The sequence below is a fragment of the Seriola dumerili genome, unplaced genomic scaffold, assembly GCF_002260705.1.
Source record: "Seriola dumerili isolate Sdu_G_001 unplaced genomic scaffold, Sdu_1.0 BDQW01000331.1, whole genome shotgun sequence".
Classification (NCBI taxonomy): Eukaryota; Metazoa; Chordata; class Actinopteri; order Carangiformes; family Carangidae; genus Seriola; species Seriola dumerili.
Window position 1 is genome coordinate 9,010,801 of NW_019174586.1, and position 26,156 is coordinate 9,036,956.

At 40.2% G+C, this 26,156-nt stretch overlaps 1 protein-coding gene across 2 annotated transcripts; it reads right to left on the reverse strand.

The window, feature by feature from the left end:
- Positions 1-25,833, reverse strand: zdhhc9 (zinc finger DHHC-type containing 9). 2 transcript variants are annotated; one of them, XM_022760298.1, is made up of 10 exons: positions 25,325-25,833; positions 24,983-25,204; positions 16,261-16,421; positions 11,639-11,797; positions 9,844-9,981; positions 9,354-9,402; positions 8,420-8,522; positions 5,001-5,104; positions 4,594-4,696; positions 1-3,309 (listed from the first exon to the last, which is right to left on the reverse strand). In XM_022760298.1, exons 2-10 carry the CDS (start codon positions 25,144-25,146, stop codon positions 3,145-3,147), a joined length of 1,146 nt encoding a protein of 381 aa, XP_022616019.1. In that variant the 5' UTR covers positions 25,147-25,204; positions 25,325-25,833; the 3' UTR covers positions 1-3,144. The 2 variants fall into 2 exon arrangements, with proteins under 2 accessions (XP_022616019.1, XP_022616020.1); XM_022760299.1 differs by lacking the exon at positions 11,639-11,797 and having other exon boundaries at positions 24,983-25,833.
- Positions 25,834-26,156: the final 323 nt, after the last annotated feature.

Here is a 26,156-nt window from a genome sequence, read left to right on the forward strand (position 1 = left end):
TAATAAGACAATATTGTTTATTTACCAGACACACTGATCATGTAAAAAGAAGTGAAGTAAATTGAATGAAATACATATAATCACAGTGTTGATACTAAACAAAGTGAACATAAATTAGAGCTCCATCAATGGTATAGTACTGTATCTGTATACATAATGCAATGTAATAGATTGATCAGAGCATTCAGATCTGATCCTGTCATGGCATTTAAACACATGATATAACACACATACAACAGCTCAGCTCGGTCGCTCGACAGTCTGCAAAACCCTTAGAATCAAAAAATCAAAGTTCAACTGTCCCTTTTAAATCTGCTTTGAAACTGTTGAAACAGGAATTCATCACAAACGTCCCTTCTTTTATCGAATATCAGTCACATACATTCTTGCTTCTCGGTGACAGCGTCGCAAATCGATCAGATAGAAACCGTCCTCAAATACCTTCCACAGAGAAAATCCACTGAAACTGGTCCTGGTTTAGTACTTCTCACTGAAAATTGAACATTTTTTGGAGATTCTTTCCAACAAACATTCAGTAGTTACACTTGTTTACTTCACGGAAAGACCTTACCATCTTCCACTAGACATGTGTCAGTTATGTCTCCTTTTCTCATCTGAGTACAGAGGAAATAAACAAGGATAAAAAGGATTCATCTGAAGGTTTCAGCTTTTTAAATGTGAGCATTTGCTGATGTTCTCATGATCAAACAAATAATTCAGGGGGCTTTGAACTTTTTGTTTTCACTATTTTCTGACATTATATAGAGCAAACAATTAATCATATAATCAAGAAAACAATCCTCACATGAATCAATCATGAAACAAACTGTAACTTGAAGGCATAGATTCGTCTTTGAATGTTTAAAAGTGTCTAATATCAGTATTGAGCTTTAAACTGCTCTACAAAAATGATCATACAGATGCCAACAATCCCAGCATCCTAGAATTTATCTCCCAGCTTCTACTACACTCATTTTTAGGAGCTGATGTTTTTAGGAGATTAAGAGGGAATTGTGACCATTTTTAGTCTTAGAATAAATCATCTCAGGCAGATTTCAGAGTATGACACGATGCTGTTGACACACTAGAATTTCTACACAAGTATATTTCACAAACACTAACTCTGTCTTGCATATAACACAATCACGATGACAAACTCTCGCTATCTGCTAAAATCATTTAAATACTAAAAATTTGCTTCAGTTTCTCTCATTTTTCTTTTGAGTGGATGCCGTCCCCCTCGAGCAATCTCTGTGACCAAAAACCAAATAAATTCTCAAGCCTCATTAAAGGCTATGCTCCGCCTGAAATACACAGATGTGTGAAACGAAAGGACTGAGCGTCTCTCTGTTTTCTCTCTGCCTTAATGATCCTGCCAAGGATGGCCTCAGTGGAAGCGGCCCCAGCCTTGAGTTAAATACGATGAGTTAAATATGAGAAGGCAGAAGACGGCAGGAAGAGAGAGGACTCTGAGGAAGATCAGCTCTGATGTGATTTGCAGGAGGAGGTGCTCAAGCTCACAGGCAGAATAATTCATTAACACTGGCCGCACTTACACTTAAAAAAAAAAAAAACTTCATAAACAAAACCTTGCTGATGTCACTCATCAGCTGAGAGGTTTTCACGACATCTATACCTGTGAAAACTATGTACAGTTCAACCATGGCTTTGCTTCTTTTCTTTTCCACAAAGTCTAATTCAGTGGTTCCAAACCTTTAAGATCTGTGAGCCCTAAAATCTGTGCAAATACTGAAATGTAAAATAACAAGAATTCAAGGAAATAGTTCCAGTTGTAAAAACCACAAATTGTCGTTTTGTGTCAGCATAAACAAACTAAATATAATGTGTTATTCAATAAGCTTTAAAGTTGCTGGCAGGCTAATGTTTCACCAGTGTTTTCAGTCTTAATGCTAAGCTAAGCTAACCATCTCCCGCCTGTGACTTCATATAGGAGTATCGCCCAAAAGGTCAAACTATTTCTTCATTTCGGGACCTCTCAGATTTTATCTCACGACCCTCTGGTTGGGAACCACTGGACTGATTTGTGTATTAAACATTGGCATTTCTCATTAAACACTGTGTCAGGATGAACTTGAAGGGCTTCTCTGTTGGTTGACCTCAGTTGCATTTCATAGTACAACTGTTGTGATAAGGCACTGTTACTACGAGTGTCTAGGATCATCAGAAGTCAGGCCTTTTCTCACTCACACTGAGACTGAGCGTCTCCCGGATGCAAGACTAACTGTGCGTAAAGTAGTTTCATCTATTTCAGAGCGCCAAGGTCACAAAACATCCTTGATTATATAAAAATGGATGGGACAGGCGTTGGTCTGGATCAGATCACTTTAAAAATTAAAAAGATGCTTATAAGTAACAACAGTACTGAATGCAGCAATATCAGAATAAAAGGTAGAGTTTGACTTGCCTGGAAGGAGCCTGTAAGAATATCTCAGCTAAGGATTTGCATGTCCTCCCCCTGCCTGGACATCATGTGTACTCACAGACTTACAGGTGAAATGCTTTTATCCAAACAGCAAAAAAAAAAAAAAAAAAAAAGCTTGTCCAGCCTTCTCATGATTTGCATAGGGCATACACAACAAAAACTGACTGTATGTATGACATTTTATACATGTCCAGAAGTAATATTGTCTTTGCCAGACACTTGCAAGGAGTATATTTGAACTGGCATCTCACAATAAATGTCATTATGCAACTTTAAATAAAGAAAAGAAGTAGTACTGACAATCAGAGCAACCCACAGGTGAACTGTGGGGGAAGTCAAACGATTGAAGAGTGTTTTTTTTTTTCTGCTGTTTTCCCAGCAGCTTCTCCCCCTGCGTGTCTTTTCCATGCAGTGTTCAGGAGTCAAGAGGAAGCTGCTGACTTTCCATTAAATCGCTCCCCCTCCTGTAGGAGTAAGTGTCAATCAAACACCTCTGCAGCTACTGGTGAGGAGGAGGGAAGAGGAGGAGCTGCAGCAGAGACTCTGCTCTTCTTGGTTGAATGTAGGGCAGGAGTTGGAGAGTAACTGAGTCACCCACACAGTAATCAGATATTGATTATTAATGTTCCAGTTCCTGACCAGGCAGGATGCTGGGGGGGAAAGAGGGGAGTGGCTACGACTAGAGCCGCCCCCTCATACAGCTAATGGGTCTTGTCCTTGGCGATGGATGTCTCCACATCAGTCTCGGGTGAAGCCAGGGGCGGGCCCTTGGTATCAGGGGAGTGCTCCTCTTTAGGGGAGGCGGCGATGCTCGGCTTGGCCTCGTCAGGTGTGTGCTCATTGGGGATGAGTGGAGCTGTGGTTTTCTGCAGGCAGAGGACAGCATGCTGAAAAGATGCAGATACCAGTGCAGCAGAGGCTTGATACAAACAAAAACATGTAGAAAACAAGTTGTGACTAGACTGGTGACAGGCCACTGAGTCACTGCTGACATCTCAGAGATTCAAATATTACAGCTACTAATAATAATTTTGAGGAACTTGTACTTCACTTAATTATTCCCAATTTCTGTTACTTTATAGTTCTTCTCTACTACAATTTATTTGATAATGTACGTTACTTTGCAGATTAAAATTCATAATACAAAATATGATAAACAAATAAATTGATATATTATTATAGGTGAAGATAAGACCTTATTGATCCCTGTGGTGAAATTCACTGGCTACACAGCAGCAAATAAAGTGGTTAAAATTAGCCCCATCTTGACCAGCTGCAACGTTAAAGTAATGTAGACATGGACAATCTAATAACATTTTATGTCCATTTTGATGCTGAAATTATAGTAAATTTTCAATGCAGGACTTTTACTTGTAACAGTGTTTCCACTGTGGTATTTCTACTTCCTCCATCACTCATGAGAAGCTGTGATCTCTTTATTGACTCTCAGTATGACACAGAATTCATTTCAAAATTCTGCAGCTGGTTTATTAATGTTTTGGCTCCCCAGTATATCACTGAGCTGCTCACTGACTGTAGTCCAACTACAGCCCTCGGGTCATGTGGAGTCATATTTTAACTGTACTCAGAATGAGATCCAGGTCTTCAGAGGGAGCTTTTTGTTCTCTGGAACAAACTATCAAGGGACCTGCGATCAGTCACTGCCGTTTCCACATTTAATAGAAAGCTTAAAACTTTGAACTGCCATTGTGCAACCAGGTAATCTAAAATGCTTACAATTGAAATATACTAAAATACATATGATTGCTGCAGTGCCATTTTAATATCAGTATGTTTTGCTGGCAGCACCAGGGAGTGAGACTCAGTCAGGATCTTCATTGTCCAAAATGTGGAAAATGTTCTTTGGCTTCGACATATTAAATAAGGATGTTGCTCTTAATGATTCAGAATAAAACCATTTCAGTTAGTTGAACAATTATAAATAGTTACACAATACCAACCACTGAACAGAGAGAGGCACAGAGTAGCTCCGAACCCACGTGTCACAAGATGGATTATCAGTGTCACTCTGATAAGAAGAGTGTTTTCCACACCTCCTTACTTCTCTCCAACGCCCTCTGTAATTGCTCTAGACTTTATGTTAAGGTTTATGTGTGTGTGTGTGTGTGTGTGTGTGTGTGTGTTCTCACCGTGGTTTGTGGCACTGGGTTGGTGCTGGAGGAGGAAGAGGGCGCAGCAGACGCTGCAGAAACAGGCGAGTCCTCCTGCATCACTCCTCTTCTGTCCAAGACGCTGAAAACGAGACAAGGCAATCAGTCACTAACTGCATCCTGCTCGTCATTCACCAGAACGAGGCGTAGGAGAGAAAGTCTAATCTATCACAGGAACCGATACAGAACTCATTGATAACAGTAGGAAGAAAGCTAAAGACATAAAACTTCCTTTAGATAACATGACGATAAATAAAACAGAAGAAGATTCTGATTCAGAACAGGTGTTTAACACTAAATCAATTAACCAGCCCCGTGTGAGGCTCTGCAGTTTCTCTCTCTGCTATGAACAGAGCTGTTTAGGTAAAGATTTCTGACAACATTACCTCGGGTACGTCGGCCCACACAGCACCTCACAGCAGTTTTTTAAGATGTTCTTGTGGCTGTAAGGGTTCTGGACTCTGTTCTTTCCAGACCAGGATCCTTTAATCTGGGCAAAACGAAATGTGGACAACATCCATCACTGGAGCACCAAACCTTCTCAAACAGTCAGCCAGCATCCCAAACACATCCTGACTACCTTACAACCTCGCTTCGTTCTCTTTCAGAAAGATTTTCCCTGTGCTTATACCTTATTCAAAAGCATAGCTCCATTTTTAGATGTTATTCCCACAGGCTTGGCTTTGACCTACTAAAAGGATCTTGTCAGGGATTTAATGATTCCTGGTTTAATGGGAACTCTATGTGCTGACGGGTGCGTGCAATCGCAGCAACTACAAATTAAAACCACTTTAATAACTCATTGAAAAAAAAATCTTTCAAATTCATACAACAAATAAAGAGCTGTTTGTATACTCTCGGTCATATACCACATTTGGCAGCTAACAGGAAACTTGTGAGAGATTTTAACCCCTAAACATTAGGTTTTCCACACTGACTGTATCGGCATGTTTCATATTAATATGTTCATATATTCAAACCCAAGACCCCAAGACTGTGGCTGCACAATTACATCAGATGGAAATATTCTAGATGGTTTATTTAATGTTCATTTTTAACCACCAATTATTTCATCATCATTTCTTAAGTGCGTGATTGATTTCGGTGCAACTATGACTAAAAATAAGAGGTTAGGCGATGTTTCTAGTTACCATGAAAGCATGTAGAAGAAAGGAAAGTAGACTGATTGATTGATTTAAGTGCATATATAATTGATATAATGACTCATATTTATTTTCACAGCATCAGCTGGTGCGGCCTGACCCTGCCGCAAAATGTATTTATTTTTTATTTTAGGTGCTGTAGATGTAGGTCAGTGCTGCATGCCTACGTGTGTGTGTATGTGTGTGTGTGTGTGTGTGTGTGTGTGTGTGTGTGTGTGTGTGTGTGGGGCGGAGACACAGCTGACAGACCATGTGTCATCCTATGGGAGACCAGAGCAGCTACAACACTCAAGGTGCCTTCTCTTGTTCGACCTTATTCCACCATTTCTCTCCTCCTCTTTTCTCCCTCTTCCTCTCCCTCTCCCTCTCTCTCCCTCTCTCTCCCTCTCTCAGCAGTATTTCTGGCTGCGTGCCCAGCCCCTGCAGGTATCGATGCATCTATTATTAGGCCAATCACAGATATTGAAATGACCGGGCTGACAGCCATTGTTTCAACTCCTGGAGCAACATTACACTGTAGGTGCACATTGCAGAGCTTCATTACTGATTGCATGTAAAAGAAAAAAAAAAAAATGAGGCCAGCCATCCCACAGGAAAGAAGAAGCAGAATTATAAATAAATCATTACAACAAAGTATGAGTGCACTCTTGCTTTCAGCCATCTAGAATCTCCCACCATCTTCAACACTGCTGCTGCTGCACTCTGCTTCTCGTCACAGCCTCTGCAGTCAGATCTGGGCTAACAAAGCCTGCAATAAAGTATATACACTGAAAATGCTAGTATACACAACAGAAATGGTTCCCCTCTGTGGATTCATCCACCTGCATCACCGCCACTCATCGTCTGCTTTACATCAGCCTGATGCGTGTGTCCGTGTATGGTGACTAAATAATGACTCAACGGTTATGCGCTTAAGCAATCAATACTTTTTTTTCCCCCTCATTTAGCATCAGAAGCTTCTTGTAAATGTGGCCGACAAGTGCTTCACAAACCAGCTGGTCTGTTTTGTTCTTATTTCAGCTCAATTCTATCATTGGTTTTATTAAGAATAGCAGCTATTGGTGCATATTTTTAGATGAGTGGACTGTGTTGGCCAGCTGGTATCAGAGAGGAGTCCAACTGCTGCTTTTAGCATTCAAAGCATTTACCAGCCAATTTGTCATATGGCTCTGCTCTGTGTGTAATTGGCCACATTTCCCTTGCAAAGAAATTTTTTTTAGCTGAACTGGATAAAAATAGGGTGAATTTATTTTTCAAATACAGGTGGAAATATTATGGTTCATTCTGCTTCATGTGATTTAAAAGAGAAGTGTAAACAAATGTGACATGCTGCATGTCTTTGTTTTAGCTGTTATAAATAGACTTTCAAACTTTCACAGACTCCATTTCCATCAATTTGAGTTTACAACACTTCCTGTATTTGCCTTTCTTTAGTTACAATATAATAGCCTTGTTTAACAAGCTACAGTTTACCAACCCTCTGTCCTTCAGTGCTGAACGAGGTGGTTCTGTTGTCAAGGAAACAGCTCTGTGGCCTTAGAAATTGTAGTGTTTACACCACAGCGATGTATGTTTATCTTTCCAGCCTCATGAACCCCGGCTGCCTGAAGATTATAGACACATTCTTAAAACTATACCTTCTCCTCGTTATGTGCTGAACTCTTAAAATTGGATTTAGATCAATGTAATTATGTAATGCAACTTCCAAGCCTTTACCTGAAATCTTCAATATGTAAAGACTAGAAAAATATCTGCACTTAAGAGGATTTCCTTCATTTTTATATCTCTGTGAATGATCGCTGGGCTCGAAGTATATCTGTTTTGTTTTTTTTTAAGTGCAATTAAGACTGAAACATTTCCCTCTTGAGTTCAGATTGATTGGGTAGATAAAAGTTATGCTGAAAACCCTAGTATTACCAAAAGTGGCTGAATATTGGGGTCTGAGTTCTCCCTTATTTACACTCTGCACTGCGTGTGTGCAAATAGCAGAGCTATCAGATATCAAAAAAGCTAAGTCCAAATGCAACCAAGAAGTGTTTCAGTGCTTCTAATCAGATGAATGTGTGTCTCTTTATAAACAGCTGTTAGCTACCTAGCAACACTATTAGTGCCCTAAATAAACTGATGAAGTGCAGAAGTCATTCTTTCTCTTACTAGCACCCACTCTTTTCATCTCAAAATTAGATAAAAACGTAGGTTATATCTCATCTGGATTTTATCCAGAAATGAGACACTTAAAATGAGAAGTGTAAATATGGCTGAGGTGCACTTCACTTTTGGTGAGAACTCAACATAGACCAAGCTCAACATACAGTTTAAAGTCCACTTGTAGTTTTCTTAACTAAGACTCCTCCCTAACCCAAACCAAGACAAATGCATAAGTGCAGTTTAACAGAGCATCATTTTTGAAATTTCCACCACGGGAATAAAGTGTCACAGAAAACTCAACAAAGAGTGAGTTAAACCTGTTCACAAGTCATGATTCACTTGCATTAAGACAGTGTGAAACCTAAACAAACTAGCTGTCAAGTGCAGCACTGTGCCTCACAGGATGATTCAGACCCAGGACAGCAACCTGCAGATGAGACAGCTCCATTAATCTGTAGTTATGTTTAAATGAACATGCAGGAAGATGCACTTACATCCTCGTTGGTGGTCTGGTTGAGAGAGATCAGGTAGGTGTGGAAGCCGGTCAGTCCCACCACTGACCACAGGGTGAAGAAACACACCAACACCTCCAGCACAGTGAACTCAAGTTAAGAGAACAACAACAGATGTTTTCTGCCTGACACATGGTCACTGATTAAACAGCGGACAGCAGGTGATGGCAAAAGGGAAGACAGTTATGCAACATGATTAAGGCCAGTGACGGTCAGTGCAACAACCATAGCCTATAATGAAGAGTACAGGGTCAAACGCAGTGTGTGTCAATCCTTTGAACTGTGGTACAAAGAAAAGATGAGCTGGAATTTACTTAAACACATTTATTTAATCTATAAATACTTTAAATTGTTTGATAAACAGTTGGTCAGTTCCTGCTACTACATCTGTCGTACTTTCTGTTTTTGCTATTTAAGCTAACATTCGCTTCGTAAGTCAATTAATAATGGAGCCTCCAGCTTTTTAATGTTTCAAGTTGATTTTTCTAAAAATCAAATATCTTGTAAAACAACTGTTTTCAAACAGTGTGTTTATAACTTCCAGTGTTACAAGAAATAAAGGTTTTAGGATGAAGACTAACCAATGTTTAAGGCATATGAAATGCTATCTTGAGAACCATTAGTTGGGGGTAACTGAACCTCCCCAAATTCAATAAATGCATGTTAGCATAAACTCTAAAAGCATTCAGGACCGGCTTCCACACAGAGGTAAAATACTGAAAAAAAAACAAAAAAAAAACTTCATCATGTTAAAATCCAAGCTCAGTGCTATAATTGGATGTCAGTGTTCAGGTAGGGGTTTAGTAAGAGATCAGTTGGTTTAGAAACATTAATGTTTTTAACTTTCTATTCTAGGAAATCTGGCAGATGAAGCACACACAGCACCTGGTTTTGCGGTCAGAGTTTGAAAGGATATGTTCCAGGTGTTTCTTTCAAAGTGCTCAAAAAGCCATTATCCACTGAACCTGTGAACAGAAAGACAGAAGTTAGAAAGAAAAATATAGATATACAGCTTCCTTCTTCACTTTATTCTTCCACAAAGGAACAGTTCTTACACATTTACACAGTGTTGAGATAACAAGCCCAGAGTTAATCATCCTGACTAGAAAAACTCCTGTTTCCACATGTCTCTGTCTTGTTGCCGTCTGCGTTTGGTAGAACAAGGAAACAGGAGGACGAGAATGAAACAGGAATCATGTCAAGCTGTCAGTTGCTGTTGCGTGTCACGTCACGCTTCAGGAAAAGCCTGAACTAGGTCATAGTTTCAGAGCATGTGCATGCATTTACATAAACACTGGAAGCTGCTGGTGAGCTTGTGTCACAGGTCATTCTTCCTGTTTCTCCACATTTTTTGCAGCATGAACCATTCTCCTACTGTTCCCTCTGATTGGATAACTGATACTTACGCATGACCACATGGACGATGTCAAAGGTGAAGATATAAATGGTGAGCAGGGAGAGGGACAGGGTGAACAGGTAGAAGTATCTGTAGTTCCTCTTGCCCACACAGTTTCCCACCCATGGACAGTGGTGATCAAAACGGTCTGTGGGAAGAAAGAAAAAAAAAAAAAAAGTCTCTGTATAAACATGTGAAATGTTCCTGCAACTTTATTAGAACACAGACACTTCTGAAAATCAAACGAGAGTTAAAAATACACCGATATCAGCTGCAGTCAAAAACAGCTTTGTGCATCACCTGCAGTCTAAATATAATGATCACTTCCTCTTAGCCTCTCTTCTTCTATCATTTGGAGAAGAGCCACGTGACAGCGGGGCAGGGTCAAAGGAACGACAGAGGTAAACATCTTGCTTTACACTTTTCTCTGCAGCAGAGACACAGCTGCACGTCCTGGATGGAGTTTCACAACAATATACAGTAAATAGAGGCACAAACGTAGGACGAGGAGCGGCTTGTAGATATAAGGTCAAATGAAAAGGAATGAAACAACAACCAAGGTTTCAGCTGTAAATATGTTTGAAGGTGTTTGAATCCATTTTGAGTTAACTGTATGGTAATTATAGCCTTTTCGTAACCATGTTAGCGGCACGGCTCAGCTAAGGATGGCACTTCTGGTCCACCACTTTGGTTCTATTGGATAGATTGCCATAAAATCTGGTACAGACATTCATGGTCCCCAGAGGATAAAGTCTATATGACTGGTGAGCCCCTGATTTTTCCTATATTTGATGGATGGCTATGAGATTTGATAGACACCTTCATGCTGCCCTCAGGATGAATTGTAATAACTTTGGTGATGCTTTAACAAATAGGAAATAGTCCTGTACACTGTTGCAACACTGTTCGCTTAACGGTGATGTCAACAAATTCAAATTACAGCTGAAAGTCAGCACTTTACTTGCCTGATATTTCATGGGTATTTGCCATTTTCTCTATTTCAATCCCTGAAGAAAAATCTGAGATGTGTGCAGTGATTCAAAGGCCTGGAACTTGAATTACCTGAATACTTTTTTGTTTATTTCAGTAACGCCCATAATTACTGTTGGACTATCATTATTCACTGCAATAAACAATGTAAAGTTGAGAAGGAAAAGATATGACTGCAGTAAACGTGGGACTGAAGCATGCTGCTTGGACTGTGTGTGTGTGTGTGTGTGTGTGTGTGTGTGTGTGTGTGTGTGTGTGTGGGTGTTCCTACAGCAGGTGGACACAGATGAACTAGTGTTCACAATGACTGAGCACTTATTCCCTCTCTTAGCCTCCACTGTCTCTCATATCACATATGAGTCTACGTGTCTTTCAAATGCATTTCCTCAATCATCAGCAGGCAAATGACTTGTTATTCTGCAGGGCTGAGAGATAAAACAGCTACACACGCACACATCACATCACAGCAACACACTCAGTTCAAACCGCCTTCAAAATTCAAAGCGCTTAAAATATTCCCTGGGAAGTTTTTGGTCCATTTGTTTCGGTTCTTTAAAACTTTTGCAGCCTGTCTGCTTAGTCCAACAGTTATTTATAAAGCTTTGATTTTTTAATAATAATTTCATCACTGTGACAAATGAATGCAAGAAGAAAATTAAGGTCAAGGCTTCAGTAATAGTCATCACATCTGCATGCTATTTTTCTCACACACAAAAACATAAGTCACCTTTCTATTTCTGAGAAACCAGTTTCAATGAAAAAAGCCTTTGCATCACCGATATAGAACTGACGGCAGATTAGAAGAGATTTCTCACCGACACAGTTGTCACAGATGCTGCAGTGAGATGCTCGAGGTGGTCGGAAGATCTTGCATGTGTAACAGTACTTGAGTTTGACGATCTGGTTATTGATCTGAACGTTGCGGATTCGAGGTGGCGGCCGCTGCCCTGCTGGGACGTTGCCATTTGCAGCCTCTGTGGAAACAAAAAGCACAACATTCGTAAGCAGGTGTCGGCTTGGTCAAATAATTCTAAATATATGTTATCAAATCACAATCTAATACAACAACACCACAAGCTACGTCCTCGGAAAACACAGTTCAACAAACCTCTAACACTGTCAAAAAATACGCATAATAAGCTTCACAAAAGCTTCAGTTTCTTGCAGCGCCATTACACTGGATTGTATTAGACTGCACAGCAGCTCACAGTATTATGTTCACCTGCTGTATATCTCCTAAACAGGCAGTGAGGAATGTGAGATTCAGTTGCAAGGAGAAGAAAAAAAATGAGACATAAATCTTGACAGCTAAACCTTGAGAACGTCAGCGGATGACAACACTGGCTCGATACAGTATTGATGGATGGTGGATTTATGTGTAATCACTGCTGAGCTGTTAATATTATATATCAGCAGGACTATAGTGCTCTGTGTCCTGCTCTATTTGTGCATCAGCTAACCTTGCAACCACTGGAATGACTGTATGTCACAGTCATATCTTTTCTGTGAGACAGTCTTACTCCTGCACAGCAGTCACCAGCCAAAGGAGATTCTCACACATTCTCTGCTCTTGGCAATTCAGATTTTTCTGATTATGTTGCACTGCAGGAGCTGAGAAGTTAGTGAGGCTGGCTAATGGCCAGAGGGGTGCTGGCTGGAATCTGTCAGGAGAATAACTGTTGGGGAGAAATCTACCATTAACATGCTGCACTGTGCAGATGTGAATGTGGAGTCAAGGGAAAGGAGCGAGCATGCTCATTTCACTTTCTGAGGATACGTTCTGATTAAAAAAGAAAGAAAATGGTGCTTGTGGAAATTAAGCTCAATGTTTAGAGATGAGTAAAGGAAAAATTTAGCATTAACTAAATTGCATACTTATCGTTTGTATCGAGCTCTAAATGGCCATTCTTTGTAATGTAAAACTCAACGTAAATAAATTAATGAAACGAGAAGAACACAAGCTTCCAAAAATAATCTAAAATACATCTACAGACATAAAGATTGTGACATTTATTTAATCCGACAGCACAAAACACTCTGCATTATGAATCTAAAGAACGTAGGATTAGCGGCTTTCAGGATAAACCAGTGGAAAATAAATTAATGAGTCATCACTCACAGGGAATGATGCCACTCCCTCAGGTAGCAGAGCTCGGTCTGCCAGTGGCATTACATATTCCAAGAGGATGCTTCTCCGTGTATTTGCATTCCCCCTCGGGGCTAGTCACTAACAGGCTGAGGGACAGAGCACCGAGGCCGCAGTGGCTTCATCAACATATCTGCCTCAGCTTCAGAATGAGATCAAACACCCGTACCTGCTTCTTCTGTCTAGTACCCCCATGCTCATGACAGGAAACAGCATTAAACCACACACACATTAAAAAATACACTGTATAACAGCAATAAATGTGGGATGGAAGTTGTTAAACTAAGTGCTTCATTCAATTTGCTGCAGTGCATATTCCTCATATTTCACATGACACGATTTAGCATTTAAATGATGGATATGTTGCTATTTTGGGAGATGTGTTAGGTAGAATGTAAAAAATAAAACCGAAAACTGAAGGTATGAGACTGAAAACAGGTCAGTGAAGGGTTTTGGGAAGCTACATGCCGAACAAGGTGAAGGCAAACATAGAACCAATGTAAATACCTGATGTTGTTTTGTGTTTGCATGTGTAAACAGGACCTAAAAACTCCTGCGGTGAAGAGTGAGGTGATTTAAAGGAATAGCTCAACATTTTCTAAAATATGCTTATTTTCTTTTTTACTGAGAAATAGACAAGATCACTGATACCACTCTCACATCTGTCTGTCTCTAGAGCTCATTAGCTAACAGGTATTCAAAAACATGGATACATTAGTTTTACTAGTTGTTTAGTGTTAAACTGTGTAAGAGCAAGTCAAAATCCTGCATTTTGAATTTTGTTGGAGAGGGTTAAATTGCTTTATCAAATAAAAATGACGAAACAGTTTATCGATTAATTGATCAACAAGCAAGTGAGTACTTGTTCGGGTAATTTATCAAGGAAACACTCCTCTTCTTCTCTGCTGCTTCTCAAATGTTTGATTTCACTACTTTTTATTTAGGAAAACAGTAGAAAAAGACCCTGGAAACAGATGAGTCATGATACGATGCAAAAAGAACCAGAGAGGTCAAATAAAATGGGCAACATTTAACGTGCTACATTTTTTTTTGCATCATGTGATTTTATGCATCCTGAGGACTGCCAAGCTTGAGACGCATTGCAATCCAGAATACCTGCCAATACAATGTTGTGTTCTTCATGCCATCAAATGCCTGTATTTGCCCACACATTCAGCATATTAAATTCCCTCACTCTTCTGCTTTGATGCCCCACAACCAGCTTTCTTCTCTGTACTTTCTGTAATTGTAAATCAAACATCTCTGGGTTTTTACCTGGGAACGTTTAATTGTCAGAAAATTCTGAATCACGCCCATCAAAAGACTGAACATTCAGCGGCAAAACACTTATCGATAACAAAAAAAAATGATTCAATCAATCAATTTTCAAAGAGATTTCCTCATTTAAACTACAGCACAGGGCCGTAACAGCCACAGCTACAGCTAGTTCTACCATCCAGCTGTTGTCATCCAGCGAGCGGCAACCAATGAGTCGCAGTCATGATGAGAGAAGAGCTAGCTGCCAGCTGACCCATTCTCAGACCAGAGGCATGGTCTCCACCCATGCCTCTTGTGTGGGGTGGGAGAGCGCGAGTGATGGGCTGAAGGACACCATGAATCTTTAACAGAAACAAAGAGTGAACAGTGAGCAGCCTCACAGGCAGACAGACAGACAGACAGAAAGGCAGGGGAGGCCGAGGACGCAGGGTGGGCTGGTGCAGAAATATCACAGAATGACTTATCATCCACACATGAAGAGAAAGCCCGGGGAGGGGACATGAAAAATACAAGAATGCACTGCTGATGAGGACGACAACACTCTTATTTCTGTTTGCAGAGGCTGTCCTGTCATCAGTATACAGCGTACGGTTTGTTTTGTATAACGAGACACACAGAGCCCATGTAATGAATGTGTGTTACATTGAGCTCTACACCCCCACGAGCACACCCAACATAAAGCTAACGAACATGAATAAACCAACAGGACTGAGGCTGTCTGCTCACTGTTTAACCACTGAAGTATTAATGCTTCCAAAATACTTTCACTTCAGCTATTTCCACCTCATCTACTGTACACATGTGTGGATGTCATTTCATACAGACAAAGAAACGTATACAGCAACCCACTTGGTGATGTAACCACAAATGAGCTGTAATAACCATTTGTTCTGTTATTGACTTAACATTTGAATGGATGCAGATAAGGGATTTGTGTCTGGGCTGGTGGCATTATCAGCTCTGACTGTGAATAGTGGATATACACACTTCAAGGACTGGTGCGAGGCTGTCACACTAGACCACACGCTACTTCAAACCTGCATAAATCTGCACTGGATCTGAGCATTATCACTGAGAGGTGCCTGGAGCGGCTTTACTCTTTTCAACTATTATCAGCAATAAATTGACTTGTGGGCAGAGTCGTCTATACAAACCTTTTACAAATGTTGCTAACAAGCATTCTTCAGATGCACACAACCATTGTATATTTCAAATTCCAGTCAAAGTCCCAGGGTTTTGTCAAGATACAAAATATTTCATGCAAAAACAGGTGGATCTGTTTATACATTTTCATCATTTTATAAGATATTCTATCTAATGTAATGGTGTAGCATAAATGATGTCATTGTGGATTTGAACTTTTCCCTAAATTTACTTAAACCTGCAAAAACAGATTTTTATTTCCAGAAGTTACGGAGCAACATTTCAGTTTATTGTGTTTCAGACCACCTGACAAATATAAGTCCAATATTCACTCAGCTCTGTTTTTGGTCTCCACATGTTTACCAGTTAGTTGCTGACTATGAACCAAAGCAGTAAAGTTTCGGTCTGGGCAGGGGAACAATGAGATGAAACTCACTAAAGCTTTGTAAAGACGAGGGGAGCTACTATGAAACTGTCAATGTTTTAACATTGTCATTTGACACAGTGTAATTATTAAAATACTGCTTATAGCAGCTTTAAGATGTGGCGTCACTAAAGGACTTAAACTATCACAAAACTGATTACTGTATGCGACCTTGTTAAACAGTGTGAAAAAATGAATGGAAAACTAGTTATGGGGATATTTAAAGGCCGTGAGAACCCATTTTATTAATTTACTTCTCACTTTGAGTAATAACCTTCTTAATCTTACATTCGTGCAATTTTGGTTATTTCACATGAGAGATTTCTGTATTTGAGATTGTCTCTGTGCTTAGGGGAAGACTGTGGAGACGAGTTTAAAAGTCCACTGGAAATAAAGATAAATCAATTCAAATAAAGAAGTTTCTGTGAACCATTCCTGTAACTCACCGATTTCCATCTCGATGAATGTGGCTTCCTCTGGGAGGGCCCGTGGCAGCACCCCAGGGTCACTGAAGCTGGTCCTCAGCAACATGGCCATGACGAAGAGGAAGAGCAGGGCAGCGAAAACTGGGATGGTCGGAGACAGATGCACAGCCAGGTATGGACATCTGCAGAAGAAAAAAGGATTTTGTAAAGCATGTAATGTAAAAGTAAGTTTGAAAAGTGGAAAGTCCAGTCGGTCAGTGGTTTAGGTTTATCTCAGGACAGTGAAGAAGGAACCCGGGTTTTCTTCATTCAGGGATAAGATGTGGAGCCACAGTTTTGACTGCAGTAACTCTGTCTGGTTTTATCAGTGTACAACAGAACTACAAATTAATATCATTTCATTGTATATTTCTTTGTGATTTCATTGGAGCTGCAACGGCCAATGAATCAATTTAGACAAAAAAAAGAAAATCAAGCAATTACTTTAAAAACTTTAATAATGTTAATAATGTTTTCAGTTGATTTCTAAGAAAAAATGACTCCAACAGTCTCTGGTTCCACCTTCTCCCATGTCGTCTGTTTTATATCACTGTAAGCTGAATATGTTTGGACTTTGGACTGTTGGTTGATGTCCTCTTGAATCTGGGGGCAACGTGTCAAAGTTTTCTGACATTTTATAGACAAAACGATTAATAATTGGCAGACCAATTGATACAAAAAAAATAATCGTTGATTTGAAATATTGTATATTTTTGCATCGCAACAACATGTGACAGCTGTAACAGAAATGGGAGAGCCCTCTCCAAAAGAGCAGTGAGGACATGACACGACAACACTATACATATTCTGAGCTGGTGTCGTGAGTAGAAGGTCATGAACTGCGAGAGCCGCCCTTTCTCTGGACCACGCAGAAGTCATGGCCATGAATAAACAACACCATGCCACACTCCCCTCACCTTCTGGAAGAGTGGAGAAACATTAGCATAACTCCGTTTGCCAGGCCATTGAGATTAGAGCCAGCAGGGCTCCTCCAAAAAGGCCTGCTGCTCAATGCGATAACAGATGTGAGCTGCAGAGCAAAGTGCTGCGACAGAACAGAGCACAGCAGCAGAAGAGGCTTCGGCGTGCAGTTATTAATAGTTAAACTGCGTCTCCCATCTCTTTCCCATGTGGCCAGGATCGTATATTCATAATGCAACACTAATGTTGCGCTACAGGATAGCAAGGTATTGTGCCATATCCTGTACAAGACTAAGTTTTGTACTGCATGTCATGCATAAAGCCGCCCACACAGGCGACACACACTCTGCTTCATTATGAAGAAGATGGACATTTGGGCCATTGATACTCTATAGACATACATCAGTTATTAAAAGGCAAAATTATCAGGCTCGATCACATTTACACATTATTCTCTTTTTGCCAAAGTGAATTACAGTATAAACACAACTGAAATGATTCAAAGATTTATCAACTTGTGGATCAACAAAAAATAAATCTGAAACTATTTTAATAATTGTTTAACTGCTAACTGTTTAACATGATTTCACATTGAGCGTCTTTAGCACAAAAACAAGTGATCTGAAAGTCATCTAGTAGATGTATTTGGCCTCGTCGTTTGGATGGCATTTCCTCCATTCTCACCACACACACAGCTGAAAGGAAGTTTAAAAATAAGGGGATGTAGCTGAGTAAACAATTACCAGTCAGCAAAATATGTCATAGAACAAAGTCCACCTGTTATCTCGCACTACAATATGCAGATGAATCAAGTACGTCAGCATACCTGTGCACTGACACCCACCCTCCCACCCACACAACACCTGCTGGACTGGTCTGAGCAGTTTCCCTGCAGTGCCTTTCTTCACACTAATGGAAACAAGGAGCAGAGATCAAATCAATAGAAACTTCCACTGGAGCAGGCCTGTGAAGTATGTTTGTCCCATTCGTTAGTGCAGAGACAGCAGAGGGCAGCCAGTGGATTCAGACTGAGGAAAGGCAGTTTGTCGATGAGGTGTAATTCCCGTAATGATGACTAGTAGGTATTCGAGGCACACTCTATCATCACTTCCCATCAAGCCCACACGTCCTTCCTGGATGTGACCATTTCCTGTGCTGTTGAGGAGCAGGGTGGTGCTGGCACAGTGACGCCGTGTGTTCATCAGTCACCACAGAGGCAGCAGAAAAACGGGACTTAATCTGGCCCTGTGTCCATGAGGGGGAAATGTTTTCATCAGCAAGGCGATCAATCAGACCGCCAAACGACACTCACACGCCTCTAACACACTCCTTGTCTTCCCTCCTCAACTTTCTGCCTCTCTGTTTGTGCCTCATAACAAACTAGTTCCAGTGGTGGAAATTAACAAGTGCATTTACTCAATTAGTGAGATTCATGTGCTTTACTTGTGTTTTAACTTCGTACTACATCATACTTCTACTCCACAACATTTCAGTCTATTCGTCCCATTTGACGGTTAAACTGTTTTTTATTTTACTTTTATTTTGAAGATCAAGATTTTAAAACCCATCATAAAATCTGGATCACTGTTTAATAAAACTGCCAAATAATCTGTTAAATGGGGAGAAACAGCTCCACCCTGGCCAGTTACAACATTAACATACTGCTTGAGTATTAAAGGAATAGTTCAACATGTTGGAAAATATGCTCATATGCAAGTATGTTTGACATTATAGTAAAGTATTGCTACTTTTACTTAAACACAGGATGTTAAAACTTCTTCCATCATGACGAGTTGGACCTGGATTAACACACATACTGTGTACTCAAGAATTTTGCTAATTGAAATATCTCACATGAGCCTTTCAGCATTTTAAAAAATCATTGAGTGGCTCTATTGCACATCTGAGGGATCGAATGTTTGCTGTAACCTTGTGTAGACCGTGAATTCAAAAGCTCACCACAAAAATATATTTTTATTATAATTCACCTCTGACTAAGTATGCAAATTGTTTCTGCCATATGCTACACTTGTTTACTTAATGTGCCCTTACGCAACTGTCATAAAATCATTAAAGAGTGGACGTTAGGCCCCGAGTTCCTGGAATACAGAAAGGAGATCGTGTATTGTTTCATAGATGGCCTCTGTTAGCTTAAAAAACCTGCAATCAGCTGTTGATAAAGGTCAACAATCACTATAAACATATGAGATACAGTAGAGATAATCTACTGACTGCTTACTCTACATTTAAAGTGTGACGTTCACTTTGCTGTGTGTGTGTGTGTGTGTGTGTGTGTGTGTGTGTGTGTGTGTGTGTGTGTGTGTGTGTGTGTGTGTGGTGTGGGGTGGGGTGGGGTGGACATTAGATGCATTAGGGTGTGTCCACAGACTCAGATCCAGAGGATCTCCCCTATTAACTCAGGACAACACAAGCTCAAAGATGAGAAGCCTCTAAAGTCGGGACATAGCCGAGTTAAAACCACTTCAAGTTCTCAGTAATAAAACCACTAAACCCAGGATTAATACGTCACCATGCCATTCTTTAGTGACTCATGACATTTTACCTTTGTTTAGTATTTCAAGCCCTTCCTTTATTAATACTTAACACTTGTAAGCTGTTGCAGACCTGCATGAATCATACTGAAAATGAATTATGTACTGGCTGTGCAGGCAGATCCACAGTGGGCCTCAGTAACAGCCGCCTGTCATACAAACATCTGTAGACTCTGACTCTGCCTGTTTCTAGGGCACAGCTGAAAAAAAAACAGAAGCTGACAAAGTGTGCTTGCCCTCTCTGCTTTTCCACATACAAACAGAAAGTCACTCCATTACTGAACTTGGTAAATATTCAGATTAGAGGGGGATTTCACTTTTGCCCCTTTTCATAGATGAGATCATTCTTCTTCAGTTTGTGCCTCTTATGTATCATAATACAGTCAAGTCATAGAGCCAAGTTCCCTTTTTTTTGTAGAAAAATAAAAACCTGGCAAACGTTGAAAAATCCAGACAACATTCACTGCTTATATGGAGGCAATGAAAAAGATTTTTTAACTTGTTTCTTTAGCTGTGATTGAATTTCTTCATCCAGACAGCCTGAACTGACAAATGTTGTTGCTCTATTTATAAAATACAAACAAAATAGAGTCTTTGAGGAATCTGGAAAAACCTTCACAACAGCAGTACATTCTGTTAAATGACCTAAGATCAGCAGGCATTTTTCCTTTTCTAAAAATCAAATGCTTAGCTCTATGACTTGAATGTAATGGTGATACATGAGGGACATGAGGCAGGGCTATCTTAGACCTCTCGTTGGACTACAGATATCATGTCCTTCAAACCTCTGTGAAATGTGAGACTGAGTTTAAAAGAGGTTACACTAAAGCTTCAGTGAGCACAATCTGTTGTCCAGTTTAAATCAGTCTTCCTCGTTATGCAACATTTAAATACCACATGAGAGAGATGAAACATTAAAGCCGGGGTCATGGAGATTTTCCTAGAATTAAAGTTGGGATTACAGATGTTGCATCATAGAATATTCACTAAGTGATATAAGGACTAATGGTAAACCGTATGATTTAATTTCACCAACATAAAAAACAATACTGGTGATTCAACAGCATGACTGAAGAGGCGTCTATCTCTATACATTTCTTCTGGGAGAGCATCAATGTCAAACCAAACAGAAAATGACAAAGTGAGGAAACGAAACAAATAAAATTTCCCTCCCTGTGTGGCTCAGGATGTGGGCAAAAAAGAAAAGAAAAAAAAACATCCTCCATCCTCCAAAGAAAAGCAGCACTGTGGACCTGGCAGGGAAGCTTCCAGACAACAAAGCCTGTAGATCACTGTTACTGTAAATGGAGCATGTACTCTGAATAGGGCATAAATCATGTTATTGCTCATTTAGCCTGGGCCGGGTGCCGCTTTCTGATTGGCTCGCAGGGAGACAGGGTGGGGTTAGAGATGCTGAGGGAGGCTCAGGGGTCGGTTACAAGATCTCCTCTGACTGCAGCTGGTCTGCAGGCTCAGCCCTGTATTTCTACCGTTCCAGACCAACTGAAGGCCACCGTCGTATGTACGGAGACAGCACAGGAACACAGACAGAGAGGATCAGTCTGATTACATGCACATATGCCTCTACAGCCTCGTAGCTCAGCGTCCTGGGTGGACAGACAGATGACACACTGTCCTTGTGTTCCAGTTTCTTGTTCCTTCATCCAAGCTCTATAGGTGGCTATCCACACGCACGTATGCATGCATGTACACACACACACTGACATAAATGTACAAATGGGAACCAAACCACTGAATATTCAACTGTGAAGAAGCCTCTCGTGGATATATACATGTCAGGCAATTGACTACTAAAACCTTTGATACATCACCTATACATCAGCAAATAATATCCAGTGTAATATGAGTGTAAAATCACATTTAGAAACAGGGCAAGGACATACAGTCTTAACACTCATTCCTCCTGTGAAGGAAAAAACAGGCTGGGCCTACCGCTTCAGTGACTAATTTGTTTAGTTTTTCCTAATGAGTCTTTCCATTTGTGTATTTGGTCGCTCGTTTCCGCAATTTAGCACAAATTAAAGAGAGGTTTCCCTGCACAGGGAGCCGAAGGCTGGTGATAAAAGTGAGATGTCTGCTCGGCTGGTGTTGGATATGAGCCAGCCCACGCCAGGACACAGCCCTCTCTGTTCTCTGATCTACGCCACAGTGCAGCTCATAGCACAACCTCGAGCCCACATGTGAGGAATGAATCCTCCATAAAACAAGGAAACTAAACAATACAAACAAAATGTCTGTGATAACAGAATTATGAACAACAGCTTAATGCACAAGAACTAGCCTACGCTTAAAATTAGATTATACTGATGCAGTGTCATGCATCTTTTGTGAGTGCAGTAGATTGTGGTATTGTTTTTATCAATATCAATATTATATATATATATATATATATATAAAATATAAATCATATTAACTATAGCTGCAACAGTTAGTTGATTTATTGATTAGCTGATTGACACATTATTAATCTGCTACTATTTTGATGACTGATTATTTCACTTATCTTTAGTACAAGATGACAGGAACAATGTTCAACATCTTAGCTAAGTGCTAAAATTTGCCAATTAGCATACAAAGTACAACTGAGGCTGAATGTGACTAGTTTAAAGGTGGTAAAAACCAAAGTATTGGACAGTTATAATTGTGACCTGATGATGAAAAGTCAAGTCAAAGTGACTTCTATTAATCCTGACTGGGGCATGAATGTGTAAACCAAATTTCATAGCAATCCATCCACCAACAGTTGTGGAGACATTTAACTAAAAAGCCAACCTCCTGGTGGCACCAGAGAAAAGTCAGGGGATCACCAAAGTCAGTAGGTACAATATCTGTATTACATTTCATAGCAAGCCATCAAATACTTGTTAGGATCTTTATTTCTGGATCTAAATGGTGGAGTGATCGACCCTGCCGCCCAAAGAGCCACATTCCCTGTTTCTACTTCTCAAATGTGAGGATCTGCAGAAGGTCTTTGTCAAACGTGGTAAACTGAATATCTTTGGGTTTAATGACTGTTTCTCAGACAAAACAAGCTATTCAAATAGATCACCTTAGGATTTTGGAAATTAAAATGGGATTTCTTTTTTACCATTTTCTGACATTTTATACTCCATACTAAAAAAAAAAAGAATGAATCAAATACGAAAATAATTGTGAGTTGCAGCCTTGACGCTGGCTGCGGATATTGTCATACCAAGAAAGACTGGACTTATTTCTCTAATGCTTCTCATATAGTTGCAAATGGGCAATTTGTGAATGTATTAAACCTCTGAGCCGGTTTTCAGAAGTGCTATTACTCCATCAGAGGTTTAAATCAGATATGTATCAACATGCTGTGTAATGGCGAGTTTGAAAATCACCCCCGTGTTGTCTGAGCCCAATCTCCACGTTAATATCCATCACCCCATGAGAGATAATTATGTTGCGCTGTAATATGAACATGGCATGCTAACAACCCTCCAGCCATTAGTCACCGCAATGCCTCCTCTGGGCTCTGGATGTTCAGTGTGAGCAGTATCGTCTGAGCTCTCAGCCGGACAACAGCTCCTTCTGTCCGGGCTCAAAGAAAAGCAGGAGGCCATTAAAGTGCAGAGCAGATAGAGATGGGAAGGGCCTGGCACCAGTGAAAGCAGCTACTTCTCCTCTCTGCTATGCTCCAAATCCATTTGGCCTGATAGCTGCATACACGCCCACAGTCAAGAGAGGTTACTGTGTTACAGTGCAAGATTTGTGCTAAATCATCGTGCCTGATTTGTCAGTTACAACTGGCATGAAAGGAGAAAAGAGGAGACAAACAGGACATAGACAGACGGTGGGCGCAATCTGAAAAGGCGCTGCTTTATGATGATTATTCACAGCCATGTTCTTCATTTTAAAAACAATCCTCTATACAGCCGTCACTGACAGGATTTGGGTTCACATGCTGCATCCGAGCCAGCCGGCAGTGTTTGCAGGGCTAATGAGTCCACTGGGTTGTGTGAGTAGTGGACTGAGACAGAACTGCTGAGACGACAGAAATGGCAGCTTTCCTTTCTTAAACCAGAAACAAAGCTGGACAGCTAGGGTGATTAAATATTAAACGTCTCTGTACGTGGTCAATCTGGATTTTGAGCAACAAAACATGGAACCACAGTGTGTTTGTGAAATGATCACAACAGAAATTCTTGGCTGTTACAAATGAAGGCCATACAGGAGATGGGAGGTATAGATGAGAAGAAGAAAACACTCATCGAAAAAATTATATGACCCTTAATTAGGTTTTAGAAGCTTACAAACACCCAATACTCCTTTAACATTATTGTATACATATTAGGAATATAATAGGTCAAATATAACACAACAGAAATGGGTGAGATATAAAAAATAAATGATGGATTGACAGAAAATTACTCAGCATTTATTTTGATGATTGATTAAACATTTCAGACATTTTTCGTACAGAAATAACAAATATTCTCTGGTTCAAGCTTCTCAAATGTGAGGATTTTACAAATTTATATCATATAATAGTAACGTGAATATATCAGAGTTTTTGATAGTTGGTTGGATAACAAGCTATTTCAATACATTAGCCTTGATTCTGGGGAATAAAATATATCTGTGTTTCCCCACGTTCATTGGCAAGACGAATAATTGACAAGATAATCAGAAGATCAGTCGAGAATGAAAATAATCAGTAGCTGCAGCCTTACACTTTAAAAACCATATGGACTGCAACAGTTATTTTCACTACTGTCTAATCTGATTTGTCAAGTGATTGTTTGCCTTATAAAATGTCATTATAATGGTGAAAAATGCCCATCAAGACATCTCAGATCCTCAGGTGAAATCTTCAAACGTTTTCTTTCTTCTGTGCAACTAAATGTCCAAAAACCAAAAATATTTGTTTATGATAATGGAAGAAAACATTCACATTTGAGAAGCTGGTACCAGAGAATTTCATATTCTTTCTTCAAAACCTACTTAAATTATTCTGATTAATTTTCTGCTGATCAACTTATTGATTAATCGACTAATCATTGCAGCCCTAAAGTTGGTTATTGCAGGATAAGGTTTCTCACCACAGCTACCGCCAGCTACTATAGAAATATTTGGGTACTGGGAGGAGCCACAGGCGCCCTGAAGTGACTTATCAACACTTTCTGGAGCAAATCATAATTTGATATAGTTTCATACGGCTCATTAGGAGTCAGAGAGAGGAAATGACTTACTCGAAAGCGAAGAAGAGAGAGCAGGTCCCGACGATGAGGAACAGGGTCAGGTAGAAGACTCCTTTCTGCCGGGCCATCATCACCCGCCCGTCGCAGCAGAAAGTGTTTTTACCCGGGAGCTTCTCCCATTTTCGCACCTTTCGTGTTATCATCACCGCCGACATGGTGTCCTCTTTTCAGATCAGTCCTCAGTCCTTGTTTGGGTTGATGTCAGGTGTTACACTGTAAAACGATTCAGACAATGAGCAGCTGGGGCTGAAGAGGATCTTGCCCTCATATATTCTTGTAAATACGCTCAGTCAGTGTTGCACACAGTCCATTGGCGAAAAACAAACGACTTACTCAATATTATTACAGATTTCTGCACAGGGCGAAGACTGTGAAGCATTTTCCTCTCGTTAAAGGCGTCGCAATCACATCATCAGTGTTTTCCAATCCATTTTATTTCCATTTTCCCGTCTTTACTGCAGCATGTCATTCCCACAGAGAGGCTCCCACGCTGCTCCAGCAAACAATCTCAATCCCTTCGCCGTCCTCTCAGAATTAGAAATTATTAGAAATTCATCCAAATGCTTGCGGCAGATGTTCCCCAGCAGTAGCTAGAAAATCCAGCCGTGGCTGTTGCACTGGGGGAGTGGACCTTGACCGGTTGACATTCATATCATCTCGATAAATGATTTAAAAAAAAAAAAAAAAAGATCGTACAGGCGAGCTGCTCCGCGATCACAGAAATTAAACTATGACCATGCTGCTGGACATGGACATTAAGCCTTCATGTAAAAATAAGGAAAGATCGCGGCGTGTGTGGACGCAAGCGTAAAGCTGTTGGATGTGCTTTTTTTCCCGCAGGATGCCAGCTCTCGGTTTTAGTCAATGGCAGCAGGAAACACGCCTAGATTGAAATGTCTAATCTTAAAGGGGCAGGACAGGTAAAAGAAAAAGGAACAAAGGACACAGAGAAAGGTCCTATTTAGATCACATTAATATGCTAAGTTGCTCGCCTGTCGTATTACCCAAGGGAGGAGACTGTGAGGGAGAGTATTAATGAAGTTAATTGATAATAGACACCAGATGCATTAATCCCCCAAGTGTTGCTTATAGGCTCCAGAGAGCAGAGGAGAATACTGCAGAGAGAGAAAATCATCTTTTACTGGGATCAGTGTAAATATAAAAT

Excerpts from the sequence above, each read along its gene's own strand:
- zdhhc9 (XM_022760298.1), bottom strand. The coding sequence starts at position 25,146 with ATGTCGGCGGTGATGATAACACGAAAGGTGCGAAAATGGGAGAAGCTC. Across the intron at positions 9,403-9,843 it reads CATCGTCCATGTGGTCATGC|GTTCAGTGGATAATGGCTTT; the intron begins GTAAGTATCAGT and ends TTCTGTTCACAG. Across the intron at positions 5,105-8,419 it reads ACCAGACCACCAACGAGGAT|ATTAAAGGATCCTGGTCTGG; the intron begins GTAAGTGCATCT and ends CGTTTTGCCCAG.